This window comes from Euleptes europaea, chromosome 1 (genome assembly GCF_029931775.1).
Source record: "Euleptes europaea isolate rEulEur1 chromosome 1, rEulEur1.hap1, whole genome shotgun sequence".
Taxonomy (NCBI): Eukaryota; Metazoa; Chordata; class Lepidosauria; order Squamata; family Sphaerodactylidae; genus Euleptes; species Euleptes europaea.
This window is the reverse complement of record NC_079312.1, coordinates 112,250,575-112,273,945: the sequence shown is the minus strand read 5'-3', so window position 1 is coordinate 112,273,945 and position 23,371 is coordinate 112,250,575. Positions and strand designations below refer to the sequence as shown.

Here is a 23,371-nt window from a genome sequence, read left to right as displayed (position 1 = left end):
GCACGTAGATAAACCTCTCCCACCACTGAGGCTAATATCAGTTGGAGGTTTTTTTAATGGCAGCTACTAAATGATTTTACATGAAATTACAGCCCTTGAAGAAAGCAAGTCCAAAAACTGCACTGCTTGCTCATACTGGGAGAGAATCATCATTCGCCATCTTGTCTAGTGTGTTGTTTGTTGCAATGGAGATGGAGAAGATGTGGAAGAAGTGATAGCCTCTGACTCTATCCCATCTATCTACAGGGCAGAGGGCCTGCCTATCATGGGGAGAGGGAAGAAGTCTACTTAATATGGGAGGGAAAGCACACCATTCTGTGACTCTGTTGCCTCCATCTGTCCTGCTTGACTGCCTGAATATGCAAAACCTTTGCCTCAATCCCCAGCAGTTGGGATTGCTTTTGTCAGCTGCCTATTACAAGGGAACAAGCTATAGCATCTAACCCCATTCTTCCCATCCTGTCCTGTCATGCTTCCAGCATATACAAGCAACACCTTTTCCTGTCATTCTAGAACACATACAACTAGGTTCTGTAGTTACAATTAGACTCCTTCCAGAGCCACTCAGATGGTTTAATGATAAAGGAATGGTGTAAACACTGAGAAAATCCTGTTTAGTGTGACCTCGTCTGGTTGGACGAGATGTCTGCCACACACATACATGTATACATCTGCTGATGTTGATTAACTTTTCAGAGAGATTTTGGCTGCATTTCTCCAATAGCTAAGAGATAATACATTACAAGCCTTTGCACAAATGATTGACAATAGGTTGAGAAGCCATTCCCCCAGGTGCACTACCATGGGCTGGCAACGCAGGCCACGGGGTATCATCAAGAGGCCACTCCATGTCACCATCCTTGTCTCCATAGGTGCTCCTGGACCCACTTTCATTTGGTGATTCCCCAGGGCATTCTGACCTGCCGTTGCTGGCTCTGGTGGCCCTTTCCATGTGTCCCTGGGTGAGGGGCTTCCCCTGGAACTGACAGAAAGTTACACCAGCAAAATCTGTGGTGTAGCTCTAGGCACTTTGAGATATGCCAGTGTAGAAAGTAGTTGGTTCCCTGAATGAAGAAGAGTTGGTTTTTATATGCTGATTTTCTCTACCTTTTAAGGAGAATCAAACTGGTTTATAATATCCTTCCCTTTCTTTCCCCACAACAGACACTTTGTGAGGTAGGTGAGGCTGAGAGAGCTCGAAGAGAACTGTGACTAGCCCAAGGTCACCCAGCTGTGTAGGGGGGGAACCAACCCGGTTCACTGCTGTTCATGTGGAGGAGTGGAGAATCAAACCTGGTCCTCCAGATTAGAGTCCACTGCTCCTAACCACTACACCATGCTGGCTCCCCCCTCCCCCCAGATTGTGCTGTTAAACTAAAAGCACATTCTGCATGCATGTAGGCTCTCATATTATGAAGAATTGAATGAACAGTATATATGAGCTACGCATACTAAGTAAATTCCTAACCACATATGAATTATTTTAGCACCATTATCTAGAGTTTTGATTGGGACACCTTTGATACTAACTAGTCCAAAAAGGTAATGTCTTCTCAAGGCTTATCCTGATTTACTGGAGTTATGTAAAGTTTAGCCTTTTATTTAACTATCTTAATGTTTTGATTGGCTTTTATTTTTTAATTATTGTCATAAGCTGCCCTGTGGACGTTTGACATGGAAAGGCAGAGATTGAATGGATAAACAAGCATGTTCATCCAGTTTTGTCTTCAATGATAAAAAATAAATAAAACAGATACGCTAGAGAGTAATAGTGCAGTACAAACAGCCTTATGACCTTCAAAGTCGAGTAAAGTCAATGGATTTAATGGGTGTCTTTCTGCTTATTATTGCATTGTCAGTGTGATGTAGAGTTAAAGTGTCTGAATAGGCCCTGGGAGACCTTGCTCCAAATCCCCATTCTGACATGAAGCTCACTGGGTGAAAGGGCAGCAGTCATGCCCCTTCAACCTAATTTACCTCACAAGGTTGTTTTGAGAACAGATGAAGAAGGAAGAACTATGTACGTTGCCCTGTTCTGCCTGAAGGGATAAACAAATCCACTAGTTAATAATAGATAATGCCATTTAGTATTTTTTTCCAAATAAAAAGTGATGTAAATAATAAATATGAATGATGATTTTCAACTGAAGACTATGGACAACATTAACCATTTACAGCCTGAAACTTGGCTTCTTCCTTTTGAAATAAACTGGGGTGTTCAATTTCATTTTGGTCTTGTGAGATGTAGGTAGCAATCAACCCATATACATTCCAGCAAATCACTATGGGATTTGCCCTATATTTGTAACTTATAATGTGACAACTATTATTAGACTGGTTATTGGAAAAGTTAGGATTAGATTTAGGGAATGTAACATCAAACCCATCACCACCATTTGGCTAAGCATACTGTTTGGTTTGGCTTACCCCATAAATTGGGATATAGAATAACAAAAACTCAGGGGATCCAGTCATTTTTCTGGAAGTCTGAATTTCTCTGGCAGATTTATGGAATATTTTATTGATTAGGAATATATTTTTCCCTTTCCAGGAATATTTTTCTTTCTTTCCAGATATCCCGTCATGTTGACCCATGACGTTCACATAACCTTATTTCATAGAGTACTCAGCATTGCAACAGAAGCACTAACTAGCATGGGGAAGAAAACTAATTTTCCAATAATATCTTATATACAAAAAGTACTACACTGGAAGAGTCATGCAACTAACTGTACATCTGGAGTATGGGCAGACTCGCATAGCCCTTTCCCAATCTTCTCCCCAATTATAAAGTCAAAAGGAAAATACTTTTTTGTTTTTAACTAGAGCACCACCTGATTGGAACAAAAGTTGGATCCAGTGATCACAATCTATCAGCAGAAGGGCATTTCTGCCAGCAGAGCAGGAGGGAATGTTTACTGTTTATCCCCTTCCACCTCAGATTCTCTACATTGTGTCCCGTTCATTTCCTGGACAAGAAATGAATTGTGGGGACAGCATTTCAGGGATCATGGAAGGTTATAGGGAAAAGTATGAGATAGGAAAGCTCTATTCTACAAGGATATCTCCATTCGCAGTCATTTGGATCCAATGTGTGTTTTAAAATGTGGACTTTATATACTCCAGCCATTGAGCACAGTTCTAAGTGGTGTCAAAAATCCCGTAACACAAGTAGGCACATGAATACCCCCAACGGTCAATATTGTGAATCTGAAAAAAATAATCCTGTTTTAAAGAAATGTATAGTCTTGTACATGTTTATACACACACACACGTAACATGAATGTTGGCAGCATTATTTAAAACATTCTGGGTCACCTTACCTGGAGATATGGGTGCGACCCAGACCCTCATTGTGCTGAGGCGAGATAATAAAAGTTACCAAAGGCTGCCTGAAATAACAATGAAATAACATGATTTTAAAAATGTATCTGGATGCCCCCCCCCCATCTTATGCAACAAATCAGATTCTCAAGACTGAAAACACAAGTTTCTACCTTCTGAATGCTAAAATGTTTGTTATTGGCGTGACAATCTTGAGGCCTATTTCTGCCTAATGACTTTGTTTGCAGGATTTCTGTTTCTATTCTTGCTATTTAAAGAAATGGATATAGTCCATATTTTTAAAGGGTTGGAATGGTTCTCTTCTTCTTTTGGTAAAACATACTAGATTGCAAGACCCAATTATAGTATTTGTCATACAGATAGGGAGTGGGAGTATACTTCAAAAAAGCTGATCCACTTTAAGAAGTCTGGCTGCTCTCCTTTCATCTTCCATTCTATTTGGTAGAAGGGGGAAACGAGGATTCTGTACTGTTCAGACCACAGGCTTGTTTGCTCTGTCTTGGCCAGGTAGCCACTATCGGGGGGTTGCATAGGCCAGACTTTGGAGAGAGTTGCCAGCCTTCAGTGTAGGGTTGCCAACCTCCAGGTGGGGCCTGGGGATCTCCTGGAATAGCAACTGATCTCCAGACTGCAGAGATCAGTTCCCTTGGAGAAAATGGCTGCTTTGGAGGGTAGACGCTATGGCATTATATCCCACTGAGGTCCCTCCCCTCCCCAAACCCTACCCTACATTGGCTTCACCCCCAAATCTCCAGGAATTTCTCAACACAGAGTTGGCAACCCTATTTGGATCTTACCTGGCACTGTGTTAAAGGACCAGTTCCTGCCCTGCCCCTTCATGGACTTTGCACCCTTCTTTATGCATGATTTAATCTTTATATTCTATTCTACTTGCTTTAGTTCCCTTTGCTATAGGACCAGGAGGCAATTTTACCTGCACCTGAGTGGTTGCCCATAAGTAGTGTGTTTGGCCTTCCTCACAGCAAACAGCTCTTATCAATTTGTAGTAATCACACCAACTAAATGAGGCATTGAATCCACTGTTTTCTTTCTGAAATCTCTTTGGGACCAAGATAGAGACAATAATCAAGGGTAGGTGGAGATGGGCTCCTCATATGCCTCTTAAGGGCACCTACTTTAAGGGCCTAGGAGCAAGGCTCACGAGACTGACCGAAGGAGGGGTAGTTGCATCAACTGTGTCCCAGGTCACTGGCAGCATTGGAAAAATTAGCATATACTTGATCTTATTCTTAAACTAGCCAACTGCCCACAGGATCTTCCAGCAGGCAGGCTAGGGGGAGTTGCCCTGGTAGAATGCTCCTGTAGTCTCTTTACTTGTTAATGCCTGACAATGCAAGATATGGTAATTAATACAGCTGTCTTCTTCTGAGTTCAGGCATTGAGAACTAAAGGGATCTATCCCGTAGTGGGTCCTTAAAGTTATTATCAGCATAATCTTAAGACAATACTAAGCAAAATCACATAACAGAAAGGCCATTGACTTCAATGGGCTTAAAATGTTATAACTTCGTTTAGGATTGCATGGCATAGACAGTCCCCCTTCTTTCTCAAAAATCCCCCTCCCCCTCTTTCTGAACGTTTAGTTCACCCAGCTGATGTGAAGTTCAAGTTAAGCTGCCTTGAAATGCTTGACACTTGCCTGACTAAACATACTGAGCTTCCAAGAAAGATGGTTTTGATCTGCGCTGTTTTTGTCTTGCCTACCAGAAGCTTGTCTGGAGAGAAGGTTCCCTCCCCCTTTATCGCTTACTTGCTTAGATTGTTTTCCCAGAGGGGTTTAAAATAAAATGGTCTACAGAATTGGTGATGCAGTCCTCTGAAATATTTAAACAAGTGGAAGTAAAAAAATACATGGGATTGAGATTGTGAAAAAAATATTACAGGAATTTGAGCAACCCGCCCCCCTGCTTTTCATCTGGTCTGCATCCCAGGATCCCTCTGGTCTTCAGCTTATGAAACCATCTGACTAACTTGATGCTGCCGTGCTTTCTAATGACACTTCCTTGTATTTCTTCTACTGAGTTGAGGCGTGCTGAATCTGTTAATATCTATAGCCTCTCTGTGGAGCAGCTCCTTGAACTTGAAGGGAAATTTCCAGTTTTATTATATAATCATATTCCTTGACTTTGAAAGTAACTGGAAATTTATACAACAAAGATGTCCAGCAACATTGTGATTCCCTGCTGTCTGGGAATAGAAGGAGTGCTCAGCTAGTTTTTTTATCTGACCTCAGGCAATCTAGAGAGAATTGGAAGAGAGTTGACAAAGAAAAATTCTGAGCATTAACCTCCTTGTGTAGTTGGTGCCTGGATTGCCTAGTAACCCCCAAAATAGCTGAGAGCTCAGTGGGTATTTTTTCCTTAAAGCTACAGCCATTGTTTTAAATTATTTTTTATTTTAGTCCTTTGATGTGTTTTTCTTTTCAGAATTCAGTTTTTTCTGCAAACCTTGGACTTCCTGCAGGCTTGTAGAGAAATCCCCTCTGTCTGTTCCTGTCTCCATTCTGAGGATTTTTTGATCCATGTTCTATGGCCCAGTTCAGAATTAGATATTATTTTGGAACTAATTTATGCTTGTCATGGGGCAGAGGGAAAAGATATATTTCTTTTTGCTGGCTAAAAAAAGTGGCTGAGCAGAACCTGTTTCAACTGGGGCTGAGCAGAACCTGTCTCAGTTTCACACGAGTTATGAAACAGCAGATTGGACCCAGTGTAAAATTTCGCTTGTGCTAGAGCCTTTGCACAGGCAGAAATACAAGAAAAAAAACCATGGCAGCTGCTTGCACTGAAGCACACTTGCTGACCCAGCACTTAACTGGGGAGTGACTGGAGCCAGCTACACAGAATGTGATGTTGCAACAACAACAACCCCCCCCCCCCACGGCATGCTGGCATGCAGTAAAAGGCACAGACCATTTGGTGGGTTAAAAATGGCCGCAGCTTTTATTGGTTACAGCATAAGGGCATTGGCATAGCTTAGGGGTTGGATCCAAGGCATCGGTTGACCTGTCTGCCAACCGATGCATCTCCTACTCCCAACCTGACTGCTGGAGAGTAGCCTGGGATGACAGTATGCAGGACTCACTTGGACATGAGCCTGCTGTATGGCGAGGGCTCCTTAAATCCAGGGGTGGCGATTGGCTGGTGGGGTAAAGGTCCTGCTGGGGAAGATGCCACTGCCACAACGAGCCTCTCCAGCCAGCCGCCATTGTGTGATGGCCTTCAACCAGCCCAGCCGAGCCCCTGCCGTCTCTGCAAGGCCCAGGGATGCCTTGCCCGGCGCCTGCTTCAGCCCCCCCCCCCCCACCATGGGCTCCCAGGTAAGTTGAGAGCCCCTGCTTATTGTATCACACTTGTGATTCTGCTTCAGTAAGATTGTGTATGGGCAATATAATGTATAAAGAGGAAAGCCCTAGGTGTTGCACCACCTCTTGTGCAACTGGAACTGTATTAAATCTATTTAGGTTTCTACTGGTACAGCGCTGGACCAAGACCATCATATCCAGGTTTTAGTGGTTTCTTTGTTCCATCATGATCAATTAATGAATAATTCTTCCTGGGCTCATGGAGTCCCCAGGGAAACCTAGGAAACTTGGCCAAAATTGAAGAGTTGTGTCCTGGCAAGGACCCCCGGAGGAGAAAATCATCTTGCAAATAAAGGTTTATAGCTTCTGGAAAAGGAAGAAAACCATGAAAATATTCATAGACCTAATTCAACTGAACTTGTATTTAATCGTATGTCTGTATTCAATATCACCCTTCTTCCCATCATTTCCCTCCCTGCTTGCTGCTTAAATTAGAACAGTAAAAACTAAGAGCCATTTGTTAGGACATCTGGTATATATTTGGGTTTCTGCATACCATGTGGGCATTATCAACTGTGCCAACAAAATTGTGCCTACTAGTGATCAGATGGTAACAGTGACCCATGTTTACTCCAGCTGTTAACCATTTGATCAGTCCTTAAAGAACAATTGATAACCCATATGGAAAAAAACTTTGAACCTATGTTGTTCATGCATCATACACTTGTCTTCATTTCTTTCCCCATCCATCTGGTCTTCTGGCATTATTTATTACGGAAACCACCAAGTGGAATGCTGAAACCATGAAAAGTAGAGCAAGGCATTTTGTGTTTTACAATTGCCTGTTGTCTTTTTGTGAAGCCTCTTTAATTTGATTAGCTCCAGATCTATGCATAAACGTATTGGTTAATTGTAATTTATTATTTTTATTTAACAGTGGAGCTTATAAAAGACAAATGTATGCCCAGTAAAATCTAACAAATGCATTTCCCTTCTTCCCCCTTCGGTATATGCTAAAGGTAGTCTGGCACTGCTGTGTAATAATCTATTAGCAACACATCCACCCATCCTATTCTTGCACGATCATCTTTCAAAGCATTCTCCTTCAAATAGTGGCAGTTTCCTTGAATAGTGGCCAGTTCCTTGCAGTTGCTTGGGCACTGTTCTGCATTGTTTTATTTATTTTTCATGTCTGTTTTGTTTCTGGGGTTTTTCCCCCCATAAGATTTTGGCTGTGTTTATTAGGAAGGAGTTGGCAAGAGGTTAGTAAGGAGTTAGTAAGGAAAAATTCTGGTCTGCAGGTTAAATTTTAATTAGGATGCTCCTTTGGGCACGGCTGCCAGTTTCCTTTTTGCCTCAGTCAAACCAGCCAGCGGGAATTCACTTATCTGAGTGATAGGCATAGCCTCCTACACTTTCCTTTCATGTTTTATGTCAGTAACAGTTAGAACACAGTGTGTTTTAATATAAATTATTTTATTTTTATGTTTTGTAGTTGAAACTGTATATTTTAACCCATGACCTTGGAGCTTATTAGCAAATTCTAGGTAGGATGTTGACCTCTATAGGAAGGAGGAGGAAACTAAGCTTCTCTGTATTCGATACTATCTAGAGGAGCCAGCTATGTAGAGGAGTGGTGGAACGCTTAAGCAATTTTATAGTTCATTTCTTTTCTTTGAACTCTGGGGTGATTTTAGAATGAGTTTTGTGTTAGAGAGTGTATTGTTTACTTAGTATTTGTTATTTTATCTGGCTTTATTTTTGGCGATAGCACACTTGGTAGCCAGTTTATTTTCTCCTTCTCCCTCCCAGGTAGGGGAGTAGCAGGTGGGTTTATAAGCTTAGCTGCCTTTATTTTAGTTCCAGATTTTAAAACTGGCAGTTGTTGCTAGTGGAGGTAGAGAGGAAAGAATATAATATCAGCAAAAAGAGGAGAAATCCTTTTGAACCCTCGAGTCCCCCTGTAGGGAAACAACTCAGAATTGATGATTTTTTAAATATACCAACTACTAACAGATTTACAATATTAGAGGGAGAGCATGGGAAAAATGAAAGGTGTAGAGCTAATAATGTAAGAAATAAGAAGAAATGCTCTTTAGAGGAGATAAGAGTAACAGGGAACCAACATAAATCAAATCAGGAAGCCCTTAAGTCCATTGTTTCACAGGTGACGGTTATGGCCACCTTCTTATTGAAAATACAAGATAACTTAGAATTGATCTCAGAATCCTTTTTATGCTCAAATAAAGGGACAATATCGGGGAATGTTCCTAATTTCCCAGACAGAGATGATAGAATAAGAAAGCAAGAAGAGAAGTATAATGTAAAAAGAAAATATGTTTCATCACAGACTGGTCCAAGAAAATATAATGTTTTATTACAGAATGGCCCAATGTATGCAGAGGTTTTGGACAGTCTGACAAAATATTGTATAATCAAGAAACATGAGCAATAGAGAAACCAAAATTACAGGTTATATTTCTTTTCATTCACCAGCAATAAATGATTTAGGGCTTGAGAAATATTAATTACCATGACTAAAGCAACTAATGTGAAAGGTTTTTGGCAAATAGTAACAGCAGGGACACAAAACAGGGAACCTCTGTGGGTTGGGGTGATGCCCAAGGAATGGGAGTAGCATTATAAAGAAGTATTTAAAACATCAAACATAGTTTGTAGCCCCATGTCTTGTATTGGACAGTCATTGGCATCCAGTTACTCCACATGAAATTAAACAACTGATATCAGTAATGAAGGAGGGAAAAGCACTTGTGGATCTTCTCAAATCAGATCCAGAATACTGGATGAGAATTTTTGCTCATGTGTTTACGAGAATAAATGAAACAGGGTCAGTTCCCAGCAACATGGACCAAGTCCATAATTGTTCCAAGTTTTAAGAAATGTAATAGAAGAGATCTCTCCTCATTCCGTCTAATTAGCCTGATTTCAATTGTGGCAAAATTATATGTGCTATACTTACGTGGGAAGCTGTTAGATCAGGTTATAGAACTTGGCATCTTGGGCTCATAGCTGGCTGGTTTTTGTAAGGGCCATTCAACAACTTACTGATGTCTGGTACTCTCTCATTTAATATGTAAATATGCTTCGGGGAGTCATGGAAGTTTCTTTGTGGCCTTTGTGGTCTTTATTGATATGCAAGGGACTTTTGATATGGTATCCCACCCGCATCTTTGGGGAAAAGTACCTCAAACATCTTTCTATTGGCACCTACTATGGCTAATAATTAAGCTGTATGAATGCCCTACAGCCATAATTAGATGTGGGAAGGGGGGGCTGTCTAGAGAGGTTCCATTAAGACAAAGTTGTCCCCTGGCCCCTTTATTATTTATTTTATATATAAGAGATTTACCAGCTCGACTGCAAATAATGAGTTCTCAACATCATCCCATATTGGCCAGTAATAAGATCTCAATTCCGTTGTATGCAGATTATATGGCCCTTATGTTGTGGACAGCAAGTGGGTTGCACAATTGAATCTCTAGTTTAGAGGAATATTGTGAAAATATTGATCATAAATGCCCAGAAGACGAAGATCATAGTGTTTAGTCAGAAGAAAAGATACCAGAAATTATCTTGGAAGGTGAAGGACCAAGAGCTTGAACAGTTGGACAATTTTGTCTATTTGGGTGTTTTCTCCACCACAAAGTATTCCAGAATATATAAATCTGCTAACCTTTCCCAAGCATAGGAGAGCCTGTATGATGGCTTGATTGAATGCTCTGCCATCACCTGAGTTGAAGCGCAGATTTAATAATGTTCCATTTTCCAATAGGATCTGCTCTTTTGGGTCTGGTAGTGTAGATACATTAAGTCACTTTTTTTCATTGTCTATAATTTGAGGTTTATAGACAGAAACTGGTTAAGTAATTTGATAAGGGAAAGAAGGCACTCACCCTTTCTGACATTTTTTTTAAAAAACAACAACAAATAAATTGGAGATGGTAAAGATTGCAAAATTTTATGTGTATTATATATATATATTAGTTATTAGTGTATTTTATATATATATATATTAGTATTATATATATATATATGTGTGTGTGTGTGTGTGTGTGTATATATATATATATATATATATATATATATATATATATATATATATATATATATATATATTGCCTATTTTAAAGGATAAAGGGGAATATGTTAAATATTAAATATTTTGGCCATTGTGCTTTAGTGTGGTCCTGCTTAAGACCCTACTGGTCATTTGAGTCGAATCATTAAAGTAAAGTAAAAGTCCACTTGTATTACAGTAGTGATGAGTACTGAAACACAAATATACTGTTGCTGTTAATTTGTACTGCATTTTCTGGGCTGATGTGTAATTACCATCCGTGTTGCTTGCACATTCAACAAAATGCAAGAATAACTTCATTGCAAAAAGCTTAAGAGCTATTTATTCAAATAATTCAAGGGAATTAAGATTTACTGAGTGTTCTGACATGGAGCAAGCACGTGGCTTTATGTTGGCTCAGGCACAGCATGATGGCTTTAAACAAGTGCTGTGACAGCCAAGCTAGTCTACTGAGTCAATTGCCTTTCCCTGAAGAAATAACTGATCTGTAAATATTCTGTTTATTATACAAATATGTTTTATGTAACAAATGTTCATTTTCTTTAGAAAATTACAAACAATTTGGTAAAGCATTACACTTTGGTCTCATTCAGTACTCTTTCCTGTGTGTGTAAAGTGCAGTCAAGTTGCAGCCCACTTATGGCGACCCCTTTTGGGGTTTTCATGGCAAGAGACTAACAGAGGTGATTTGCCAGTGCCTTCCTCTGCACAGCAACCCTGGTATTCCTTGGTGGTCTCCCATACAAATACTAACCAGCGCTGACCCTGCTTAGCTTCTGAGATCTGACGAGATCAGGACACTGTTACCAAAATCATTCACTATGCAGACTATATGATATCCCTCATCAAATCCCTACAATAGTTTCCCATCCTCCAGATCTTCAAAAATGGGCATTGGAAAGATACAAGCAGATCAGTTCTAAAGACCATAATACAGACCCATCAATATATGGCTTTATACAAGTTATATAGGCCACTAAACTATCATTAGCTGATATGATATTATATACAAGTGGGAATCCGCAAGGACATGTGGGTGAATTTCCTTCTGCCCTACTATTTATTTTTTCCTCTTCTTTGGAAGCTCCCATAGTCTCTACCCTTTCCTGCCTTCTGTCCTTTCTATCCACCAAGCAACCGACCTTTATCTTATCCCCATCTTCAGTTTTTTGCCCTACCCTATCCCAGGCACCTTCAACACAGGAAAACTATAGCCCATTTGCACGATGCCAGTTGCCATGGCACCAGTTGCACAGTGGGGAAAGAGCAAGGGCACCCATCTTCCCCTGTCTCAACTTCCCCACCTTATGGGTCAGCTCCTATATTCTCAAACTTCTCTGCTTCCTTCTCTCCTTTCCATCCACCCACCAAGCTTTTATCTGCCCCTCCATCTCCAGCTATACTTATTTATTTACATCATTTATAGCCCACCTTTCTCCCCAATGGAGATTCAAAATATCATATTTCGTTCTCCTCTCCACCATTTTATCATCAGAACAATCATGTGAGCTGGGTGCAGACTAGGAATGAAAAACCATGGGAAAGGCCTCCTCCCCCACCCTGTCCTGCCCTAAGGGAGGGAGTAGAGAGGAATAGGCAGTTTGTATGTCCCTGCCTCTCACTCCCAAAGGGGAGATGAAAGGAAGAAGAGGCAGTGTGCCTAACCAATTAGCCGGGTGCTGCTTTCCTCACCTCAGGCAGGCCAGGAGCTGCTTCCCTTGTCTCATACAGACCAAACACTCACCTTGGCTGGCTGGGTGCCTCCCTCACCTCGTGTGGGGCTCATCTGGGTCAAGACAGACACCACCCTCTGCCTTGTCTTGCAGGGGGCATGGCCATGAACCCTGTCTGCCTCACCTTGCATGGGGCTCAGCTGGGCTGGGCTCCCCCATTTGCTTCATTTTGTGCAGGGCTTGGCTGGGCCGGGCACCACCATGTGCCCTGCCTTGCCTCTCATGGAGCAGTCTTTTCTATCCTTATATTTCAGTGACCCACTTTTTAAAGCTACAGGCACTCTTTTTTATCATTTTGCAGTTTTATACCCCCTTTATTTTTTAGTTTTCAGATTTTTCTACAAACTTGTGGACAGCTCATACCACAGACGTTTCTGCCATTTCTCACTATAATAATTTTATATTTATACTCTAAATCAATAAGGGCTGCCCTTGAGACTGACCCAAAAACTGCAGCTGGTTCAAAAAGCTGCTGTGCAGGTTCTTACTGGGACCTCGCTAAGCCAGTGCTTTGTCAACTTCACTGGCTCCAGGTGGAGTACAGGATCAGGTTCAAGGTGCTGGTTTTGACCTTTAAAGCCCTAAACAGTCTGGGACCATCATATCATCAGGACCATTTCTCCTGGCATGTCCCCAAGGGGGCATTACGATCTGCTAATAACAACTTGCTGTTGGTTCTCAGCCCAAAGAGTGTCTGGCTGTCCTCAACTAGGTGGAACTGGTATGTCCCCAAGAGGGCATTATGATCTGCTAATGACCACTTGCTGTTGGTTCTCGGCCCAAATAGTGTCTGGCTGTCCTCAACTAGGAGGAACTGTCTCTCCAGTGAGACCAGGGCCCTGCAGGACCTAGTGCAGTTACACAGAGCCTGTAAGACAGAGCTACTCCACCAGGCCTATAGTTGAGGGCAGCAACAGTGTATATACCATGGCTGGCCACCCTGTTTTCCCCCTCCCCACTTCCTTTTTTGTGTTCCATCTTGTTCCATCTTATGAACTGCGGTGGTTCATATGGTTGCCTTCTTCTGACCCATAGTAGCTTACTGTCTTATTACTGTGTGCCAATTGGTAAAGCTAGGTTTTAATAAGTTATATTGTTGTATTGAGTTGGAGTGAATTTTATGGACTGTTCTAATCATGATTGTGCCCTGTCCTGGATGGCCCAGGCTAGCCTGATCTCATCAGATCTCAGAAGCTAAGCAGGGTCAGCCCTGGTTAGTATTTGGTTGGGAGACCACCAAGGAATATTAGGGTTGCTGTGCAGAGGAAGACACTGGCAAATCACCATGAAAACCCCAAAAAGGGGTCGCCATAAGTTGGCTGTGACTTGAAGGCACTTTACACACACACAATCATGATTGAAAGCTGCTCTGAGCCCAGCCTAGCCAGGAAGAGAGCAGAATATAAATTGAACAAAATAAATAAATAACTAAATAAGAAAATGATATACTTTAGAATAATATTTCTGAGTGTCCAACAATGTTTGTTCAAATATGGTAAGGTCTCTCCTTACTTTATTGTTTCTCAGTTGCCAAGCTACAAAACTTACAATTTGCGGGTAATTAGTGACTGCTATTTTTAGATTTTCTGTCAAGAAAATATCTTCATAAGTGTTAGCCAAAATGCTCGGTTAAGAATTATTATATGGGGGAATTATATATCTTAAGTTAACTTAAGTTAACTTAAGCAGGGATGCAACCTTTGTATACCACAGTCCGTACCATGACCAGAAAATGAGGCAGAAGCAATGGAATTAGGTTTAAAAGAATTTTACTCAAATTATATGTTCACACACGCATACGAAATTACACATACACATCACACAACACACAGAGTCTAGGAATCAAAGGTGTTAGAGTAGAGACATTTGCCAATGTGGCAGGCCCTCTGAAGACAGGTAATACTGCACCTGATCCAGAAGTGGATTTCCGAGGTTCCATGCGGCTAAAAGAGGAGGAGGGGGTAGGGATTCCCGTGGCTAAACCAGCGAGGCTGGAGAGATGGGTGGTCTGGCATTTCTACCCAGACCGACAGAGTAACAGCAAGTATGCAAGGGGAAGACCTAAGGTAGTGTATGGACTAAGGAGACCCCAGTTATACTCTCTCAGGGGGTGGGGGCTGATTGGATTACCCAGGTGGTTCCCTGTGTGAGCAAAGGAGATAATTACCCTAATGGTCGGCTGCCGGGGTGGGGCAAAAGGGCAATTGAGATGGGTAAGCTAAAACCTATGGCTTGCACAATTCTGGGAGGGTCAGGAGACGATTGTTGATGGGATTATCTGGCTGGATACAAAGACACGAACAGCTGCGTCCGGGCGAATCACTTTCGCAATAACGGAGGAGCAATCTTCTAGAGCTGATAACTCGGAGGCTTCCGATGGGCCATTAATCATGCATGAGGAGGAGGAGGAGGGGGGGAAAGGGCTGCGTCCATGCCTGGTCATCTCTTGCAAAATGACAGCTTGCTGGAGACTGGGTCAGAGAAAATGGATTCCCTCTGGTTCTCCCTGAGAGGCTTCTCTGCCCGTGGTTCCTCCTTGTCTGTTTCACTGGATGGTACGGGAGTCTTCCCCATTGCATTTGGGGCTTGGCATATGTGTGGAATGGTGGCGGCACGTGTCTCTTGGGGCTGCCATGTAGCTAGTCCGGGAGATGGCACCCGCTGGCTTACATAAGAGGTAACCCAAATGCTACTTATCAGATTAATATAACCACCAAATCCTTCTTTCTCCCATTTCCTAAATCCTTCTATGCTCATATTGTGGGTGAACCCCTTATCCTTTACAGCTGATACTAATGGTGGCATGTCCAGAGCCAATAATTTACTGCATTTGCCCCACACATACAGCATAAGTTTCATTCCACTCACATTCAGTAGTCCTTTCTAGTCCTGGGAAAGTTTATTCCTAGGGTTACAGGACTTGCATGATCTAATAGCTGGGTGAGTCAGGAGATTGCAGTGATTCCTTGCTGATTTCTGCTTGTCAGGGCAGTGGTTGGACGACTGGGTGCTAGGGTTGTGCAAAAAAGGGTTTTTTGGGGTAAATTTCGGGTTCAGTTTTTTCAGCCTGTTTTTTTCAGTAAACCCGAAATAAGCCAAATACCCATACCAGTAAATATGAGTATTCATCTTATTTTCGGGTTTTCTGAAAAATTTGGGCCCATTACAATCAATGGGGGGTTTTTTTCAAAGCTCCTGGGGGGCATTTTTGGAGGCAGAGTTGACAAATTTGCAGTGTGGCTGCAAGGGACTCTCCTTTGACGGTCACCAAAGTTTGGTGAACTTTGGGACAGGGGGACCAATTTTAGGGACCTGCAAAGAGGTTGCGCCCATCCTCCAAACATTTGCGAGCCAAGCTGTCCATCAGCTTCAAAAGTTCAGCACTGCCAAGGAATGGCAGAAAGAGGCGATTCCAGGCTGGTGCCTCAAAGTCTGGGATCTGCCTTCATTTCTCGGTTGCTTTGCATGATGTCCATGCAAATGAGCTTCCAAAAAGAGGAGAAAGGGTTAAATGCAAGAGAAATAAGGCACAGAAAATATTTCTTCTGGTGGCAAATGACATCCTGTGAGCAGTCCTTTATTGTGGTCATGAAAAATCTGATTCAAAGAGATGCTCACCATGCAGGGAAATGAACCCTATACTAAGGGCAACCTTTTGGAAAGCAGGTTTTCATGGGTGGTGGTGGTATCGGAACAGGCTGAAGTCATGACCACAGGGGCTTTCTGAAGGAGATTACTCATCCACGTGGATGAAGAAATCTCCTTTGGAAGCCTGGTGGTTTGCAGCTCTCTGGCTCTTTTTAGTTGGGGGCTTTATCCCTCCAGATGGGACTGGGTGAGCCCCATCTTTTAAATAACCCTATCTCAAAAGGGCCCCAGCTATGGGGCCCTAACAAAACCAGTCAAAAAAAAAAAGGAAGAAAAACGGGAGAAAGCACAGAGCCATGCCTCTGAGCAAAGGCAAATAGCCGAACCTGAAAAGCCAAATATCTATTAGGCTTTTTTGAGAATAGCCTATTTCAGGGGTCTGCAAACTGTGGCTCCCGAGCCGCATGAGGCTCTTTGGCCCCTTGAGTGCGGCTCCCCGTCCCCCCGTCAGTCCCCCTGTAAGTCCCCCATCCCCCCATAAGTCCCCCCGTCAGTCCCCCCGTCCCCCTGTCCGTCGGCTGAGCTCTGCCCCGCCCCTCCACCTTGGATGGGGGAGGCTGTGGCAGTTTTTCTCTCTGGCCTCTTATCCTCTCAGCTCGAGAGGTCCCTCCCCCACCCCCGCCCTCAATCTCCCACCCGGAAATTCCCCAAATGGCTGGGAGGCGGAAGCCTCTGTCTCCTCCTCGCCCCGTGGTGGCGTGCGTGCGGTGCTGTAATTCCAGCCCCAGGCCCGCCCGCCCGTCAGCTGTTGAGCGGGGTGGATGTCTTCTGCCCGTGCCTTCAAGGCAGCGGCTGGGGCCTGCACCGCCCTGGTTGCCGCTTCTTCGGCACCGGCCTGGTTTCCCTGGCCAGGGCCCGCCAGTCAGCCACCATGGGGCGGGACTGGACGGAGCTTATGGGTGCTTCTCCCCGGCTGGCAGCCTCGAAGGGCTCCCCTGGGGCGGGGCCCCCTCAGCCAGGGGCATTCCAACCCCCCCGGACCCATCGAGTGCCCTTTCTGAGTGGTGGCGGTGAGCGTCTTCCGCTGCCTCCACCCCGGGATGACCTGCCACCCTCCCGCCTGGGCTGAGCGCGCCCTTCCTCGCCCCGGCAGGCCAACCTGTCGCTCATGTGGCAGAACAACCTGGGCTCCCAGATAGTCATCCAGCCGCCCGATGCCACCGGCGCCTTCCACAGCACCTACACCACCGCCGTGGCTGCCTCCCAGGCGCCCAGCCGCCAGTCGCCCCTCTACAGCGCCCAGCACCTGGACGGCGCCCACCAGCAGCCCACCTTCGGCTTCACTGTCAACGGGAGCTTCTCAGGTGGGCACCGGGCCGCCGCCACCACTCCCCCCCAAAAGGCAAAGACACCGCCTCCCCCCCACCCCGAGGTTGCAATCTAAGTTGCTAACCAGGGATGAGAAGCAGCCGTGGCCAAGACTGACAAATAAGTGGGGGGTTAGAAGCAGGGAGAGAGAAATGAAGGCATCTCACAGAAGGAGGAGAACAGAATGAAGGAAGAAGAGTGTAGTAGACAACGACACTCTTGCATTAATCAACTTCATTCATACCCCCCTTTCTCCCCAGTGGGGACCCCCAGCAGAACTGGCCATGTTTGATTCATGCACATTTTCCCCATCCAGATTCTCAAAACTCTGCATGGGGGGGGTTATTGGCCATTTATGAATGGGAGGTTTTCCCTTGGATTTGCCACTCAGATGCACGACTCAACAGTAAGCCCCCCTGCAGAGTTTTGAGAATGCAGATGGGGAAAATGTACAGTGTTTGTCAGTCATTGTCATGATTTAATTTTATGGATACCTTACTTACTTTCCCCCCTCCTCAGAGACCACATCTACCCACTTTCTTGTTGGTAGACCTGGACTCCGAGGAGGGGAAAAAGTCCCCCTTCAGAGGCCAGGTCTACCAATTGGCTTCTATGGGCCTCCGGAGGCCAGGTCTACTGCCAAGAAAGCCAATGGTTAGACCTGGCCTCCCAATGGGACTCAGACGGAGGCCAGGTCTACCAATAGGCTATTATGGCGGTAGACCAGGCCTCCAGACGAGGACTCTGGACGGGGAGAGGGAAATGGCAGGGACTTACAATTTAATTTTTATCAGTAAATAAGATCACTATTAAGTATGATATCAAGTTTTATTCAGTATACCTATAGTTTAATTAAGACTTAAAACTTTAACTAAAGTTTATTAAGTTAATAAACAGTGTACCTACCTATATAGTTTAAGTTTAAGAAATTTGGCTCTCAAAAGAAATCTCAATCGTTGTACTGTTGATATTTGGCTCTTTTGACTAATGAGTTTGCCGACCCCTGGCCTATTTGGTTTTGGCTTTATCCCCAGGTTTTAGAGTTTGGTAAACCCAAACCCAAAATTTACTGAAACGGCTAATTTCGGGTTTATTTTCAGATCAGGTTTATCGATATGCATAACCCTACTGGGTGTCTTACTGGGGAAACCCTACTTTGGCAACTCTTTCAGAACAGAATCCATATCTTTAGAATAGTGCCGTTTCCCACCACACCATTAAAATACTAAAGAAGCTTCAACTGCCTTCAGACTTTTGTTTCTAGAGCTGTTCATTTCTGTTTGATCTCTTTATTTCTCTCTATGTGTATGTATTGTATTTTTTGGCAGCTGTTGAACTAAAGACACTCACAGGTCTGGGTGCAATAGATGTGAAGTTGTGCTGCTTTTGTGATAATCTTCCAACAAGTCTTTGTTCTAAAAAAAAAAGGCTTTGAACACTGGCAACTGTGAAGATGTTTGCAAAAGGGACATAAAATCCAAACCAGTTGGATCAGCGTGTGATCCCAGTGAATATGTTGACAAAGATGTGATATTTGCAAATGCTGCTAGTTCCAAATCCAGCTGCAGAAAAGTAAATTAAACAAAAAGGAGCCTTTTCTCTCAAGTCTAGGAGGCAGTGTTTTAAGCTTTGTACTGGGACGCTGTGATTTTCTATTAAATCAGTGTGATTTTCAAGATGCTTTCAATCTGCTCTCCTTTTATATGTACAATACAATAGCAGTATAATTTTCCCCCCAATATGCTTTTCTGAGAACTTGCAACACATAACTTTCATTTAATTCAGTCATGGCTGATGCCTGCCATTTAGCAAGCATATCCAAATGGAAGTAGTACTCAATTTAAAACCCACAATGTAGGGAAATTTAACATTCAGCTAATATTGACATTTACAGACACAAAACCTAAATTCTGTCTTATGAAAAGAAAGGTGATGGAAAGCAACAATTCTACAGAATGAAAATGTAATTTAGATGGAATATCTGCCTGGTAATAATGCAATAAGTATATTTTTCCAGCTTTGATCTTTTACCATTTGATTATTATTATTTTGCTCTTAGCTACAGAACAAAGTATCTTAAAGTGTGATGTTTTTAATAGATAAGCATTTTCTTGGAAGACCACATAGCAGTTCAGTGACTGTAGGGTCAAGCTTACTTCCACATTAGGAGAGGGGCCATGACTTGGCTGTAGAGCATCTACTTGGCCTGCAGAAGGTCCCATGTTCAATCATTGGTGTTTCCAGTTAAAATGATCAGGTGATCTGAAAGACCTCTGCCTGAAACCTTGGAGAGCCACTGCCAGTCTGAGTAGTCAGTATTGACCTTGATGAATAGGGTTGCCAGCTCTGAGTTAGAAAATACCTGGAGATTTTGGGGGTGGAGCCTGAGGAGGGTGGGGTTTGGGGAGGGGAGGGACTTCAGTGGGGCGTAATGCCATAGAGTCCTCCTTCCAAAGCAGCCATTTTCTCCAGGTAAACTGATTTGTCGGCTGGAGATCTGTTGTAAGCAGGAGATCTCCAGCCACCTCCTGGAGACTGGCAACCCTATATGGTATGATTCAGTATAAGGCAGGTCTATATATTCAAGTGTTCTTGGAGGGTTTTCTCCCTGGTCTCCACAACTGCCCCAGGTCTTTTTGGGGGGGAGGGGGGGGTTCCAAATGGTGTTGTTTTGTGGTTACCCTCCTTTAATGTTTCCCCTTACTTCACTGCATTTTTTATTCAGACGCTTCTCAATAAAAATCATACTCCAAGCATTGTGGGGGAAGGTGTGGATTTTCACTCCTCTTTCTCCATATCCAGAGCTTTTTATATTCGCTCTGCATCCTTTCCATCAGTGGCCTTTTTGCAAATTAAAAATAATAATACATAAGAACACCAGAAAAGCCATGCTGGATCAGACCAAGGCCCATCAAGTCCAGCAGTCTGTTCACACAGTGGCCAACCAGGTGCTCTATGAAGCCCACAAGCAAGATGATTGCAGCAATATTTTCCTGCCTGTGTTCCACACCACCTAACATAACCTCCCACCAGTGGCAAAGAAGGACCAAACAGCCTTGTATTATATTGACGGTTTTGTTTCAACCACAATACGCTGCAAGATCCAGCCAGTGATCTCCTGTGTCATAATACAAGTGCAAATTGTTCCATAATCTGTCCAGCAATGTGGGATTCATTTGCTAGGTTACAGTTACTATATTAGGCACTGGTTTCCAGCACAGTCAACATCCAGAGGGTGACTTCTTGTCTTATCTTTCATCCAGGATGACTGATGTAAACTTCCTTGATGCAACAGACAACTAACTATAAGCAAGATGTGACAAACAGTAGTTCTTCTGAGCCGTCTGGAAGTATAATAAGAAAATAAGATCTGCCATACCAAATTAGACTTAGTTAGACCACTAATATGACATTGAAGGATAGTGTGCCAATGGGGAAAAGTAGCAAGAGCTGGGCAGCTATAGAATGGCCATCCACTGTTGTTCCTTTGCAGCCTGTGGTGGGCAGAAGGTTAATTGTACCCAAATTAACTTGGATCATTGCAATTAATTGGGCAAAACACTTGTATTTATGCATACCGCTCATGGGGGTACAATTAGCAAGCAAAGATCTAGTGAAGCAGGCTGAAAGTGGGGGGGGGGAAGCATCCTCTGCTGGCCAAAAAGATTAATGCTTCTCAAAATCCACAATTTGTAAAGCTTGAAATTTCAATAATAAATGGTGAACGTGCTGCATTATTATGTTGCCTTGTACTATCATGTTGCCTCTTATGAAATATATTTTACAGGAGATTATGTGGTCATGGCAGTCTACTTCCAGCTGAGCAGAAGGATGGGCTATTTCACTATTCAGACTTACATCCCCTGCACACTCATTGTAGTGCTGTCTTGGGTCTCGTTCTGGATTAATAAGGATGCTGTTCCAGCCAGGACATCTTTGGGTAAGTTTATTTATTTTATTAAAATATTTCTATCCTGCCTCCTTGTAGCTCAAGGTAGTTTAAACTTCATAGTTAAAATATGACAATTTGAAGCCAGTCCTCTTTCCCATGTCCTGAATACTGCTACCAAAATCATTCACTATGCAGACTGATACTTCTCATCCAAACCCTCCACTAGTTTCCCATCCTCCAGATCCTCATTGGAAAGATTGGAAAGATACAAGCAGATCATTCTAAAAGACATTGTACAGATCCATCAATATATGGCTTTATAAAAGTTATATGGGCCACGTGTAGAAAAAAGCCGCCCTGCCTCCGCTGGGCGGTCCACTGTAAAGGTGGTCCCAAAGTTACTTCTAACCAAAACACTGAGCACAGAAAGACTTCCTGAGCTCAGCAAGTAAGCTGCCACCAGCCCTTATTCGATCGTTTAGCCGCAGGCGAGGATAAGGGCAGCCTCTGCCTGCTGATACCAAATCAATACGCAACGCTCTTCCTGCAGAGTAGGAGCCCCGTCAGGAGAGAATTACACTAGCAAAAGGTTTAGGTTTTGATAGGTGGTCAAACAAACAATAAGGCACTCGGATTTAGAGCTCGAAACCCACAAAGCCAAAAGACACAACCAAAATATAAGTTAAATATTTATTCCAAGGATTTGTGCTCGTTACAGAAACAAAAGGTTCGTGAAGCAGCTGAGCAAAAAACAACAAAAGGCTTAACACAGCTAACTGCACTTTAAGGTTCTTAGGTTCAAAAGTTTGGCAAAAGCTTTAGGCAAGTTTCAGATAAGTTTACCAGTTCCACAAAGTTCACAGTATCTTGGTTCAGCATGTGAAGTTGCTCCAAAAGTCAGTCTGACAGAGTTTCCCCCTGAAAGGGCAAATCAAAATGGGTTTTGATGAAGCGGGGCATGGAACCAGCCATCCCCAAGCGTTTATGATTTTGGTTAAAAACTGGCCTACTTTTATCGTCGAAATCCCAGTAGCATGAGCTCACATAAGCCAATGAGATTGCGAAGAAATCCATAAACCAGTAATTAAATGACTTGTCAGACATTGCCCCTCTATTGCATCAGGGTATGTCAAAGGTGCCTTGAGCCTGCAGAACTCAATTCACCTGGACATCCTCAATGATAGATAAGGCCTTGTTCCACAGATTTGTTACCTTAGTAACTAACGATCTTCAATTTAGGGAGGAAAGAAAAGGCTGTAAACTATTTGCAGCTGTGTGCTATCTCTCCCCCCACAGGAGTGAATCCTTCAGAAGTGAAACTGTTCCCATGGTTGTAAATTGCAAGCTGGCATGTTTGAACTCCAACTATTCAGAGTCTAATATCAAACCAAAGCAGGCCAAGAGCCTGAACCAAGGAAATTACAAAAACAAGGAATTATGGGAACCCATTTCCTTGACACCACTAAACTATCATTCACTCAAATGATGTTATAGAGTTCATGTAGGAAACCGCAAGGACTTGTGGGTGAATTTCCCTCTACCCTACTATTTCCTTTTTTTCTCTTCTTTGAAAGCCCTCATAGCCTCTGCCCTTTCCCTGCCTTCTCTCCTTTCTATCCACCAGCCAACCAACCTTTATCTTCTCCCCATCTTCAGTTTTTTGCCCCACCTTCTCCCTGGCACCTTCATCCCAGGAAAACTATAGCCCAGTTGTACTATTTAGTTGCCATGGAGGACCTTCATTCATAGGGTCGCCATGAGTCGAAAGCGACTTGACGGCACTTAACACACACACAAAATTGCCATGGTGGGCCCAGCTGTACAGTGGGGAAACAGTAAGGGCATGTGAAGGGCACCCATTATTAAAATATTACAATTTTAAACCAATAAAATTTAGCCACAGCTACACCCTCCCTGCAAAAGACGCCTGCCGTTTGTATCCCATTAACAGCCTTGGCGAATGAAATGTCCTTGCATCATCTCCTGAAGATTTCTAACAACAGCACTTCCCTCACCTCCAG

General features: G+C 43.2%; 1 protein-coding gene across 2 annotated transcripts in view; it reads left to right on the top strand.

The window, feature by feature from the left end:
* Positions 1 to 23,371, top strand: part of GABRG2 (gamma-aminobutyric acid type A receptor subunit gamma2) — a 102,100-nt gene that overhangs the window by 71,494 nt on the left and 7,235 nt on the right. For both annotated transcript variants that reach the window (XM_056857276.1, XM_056857286.1), the window contains exon 7: positions 21,246 to 21,398. In XM_056857276.1, coding sequence (XP_056713254.1) covers positions 21,246 to 21,398 — 153 coding nt within the window. The remainder of the gene's footprint in view (positions 1 to 21,245; positions 21,399 to 23,371) is intronic.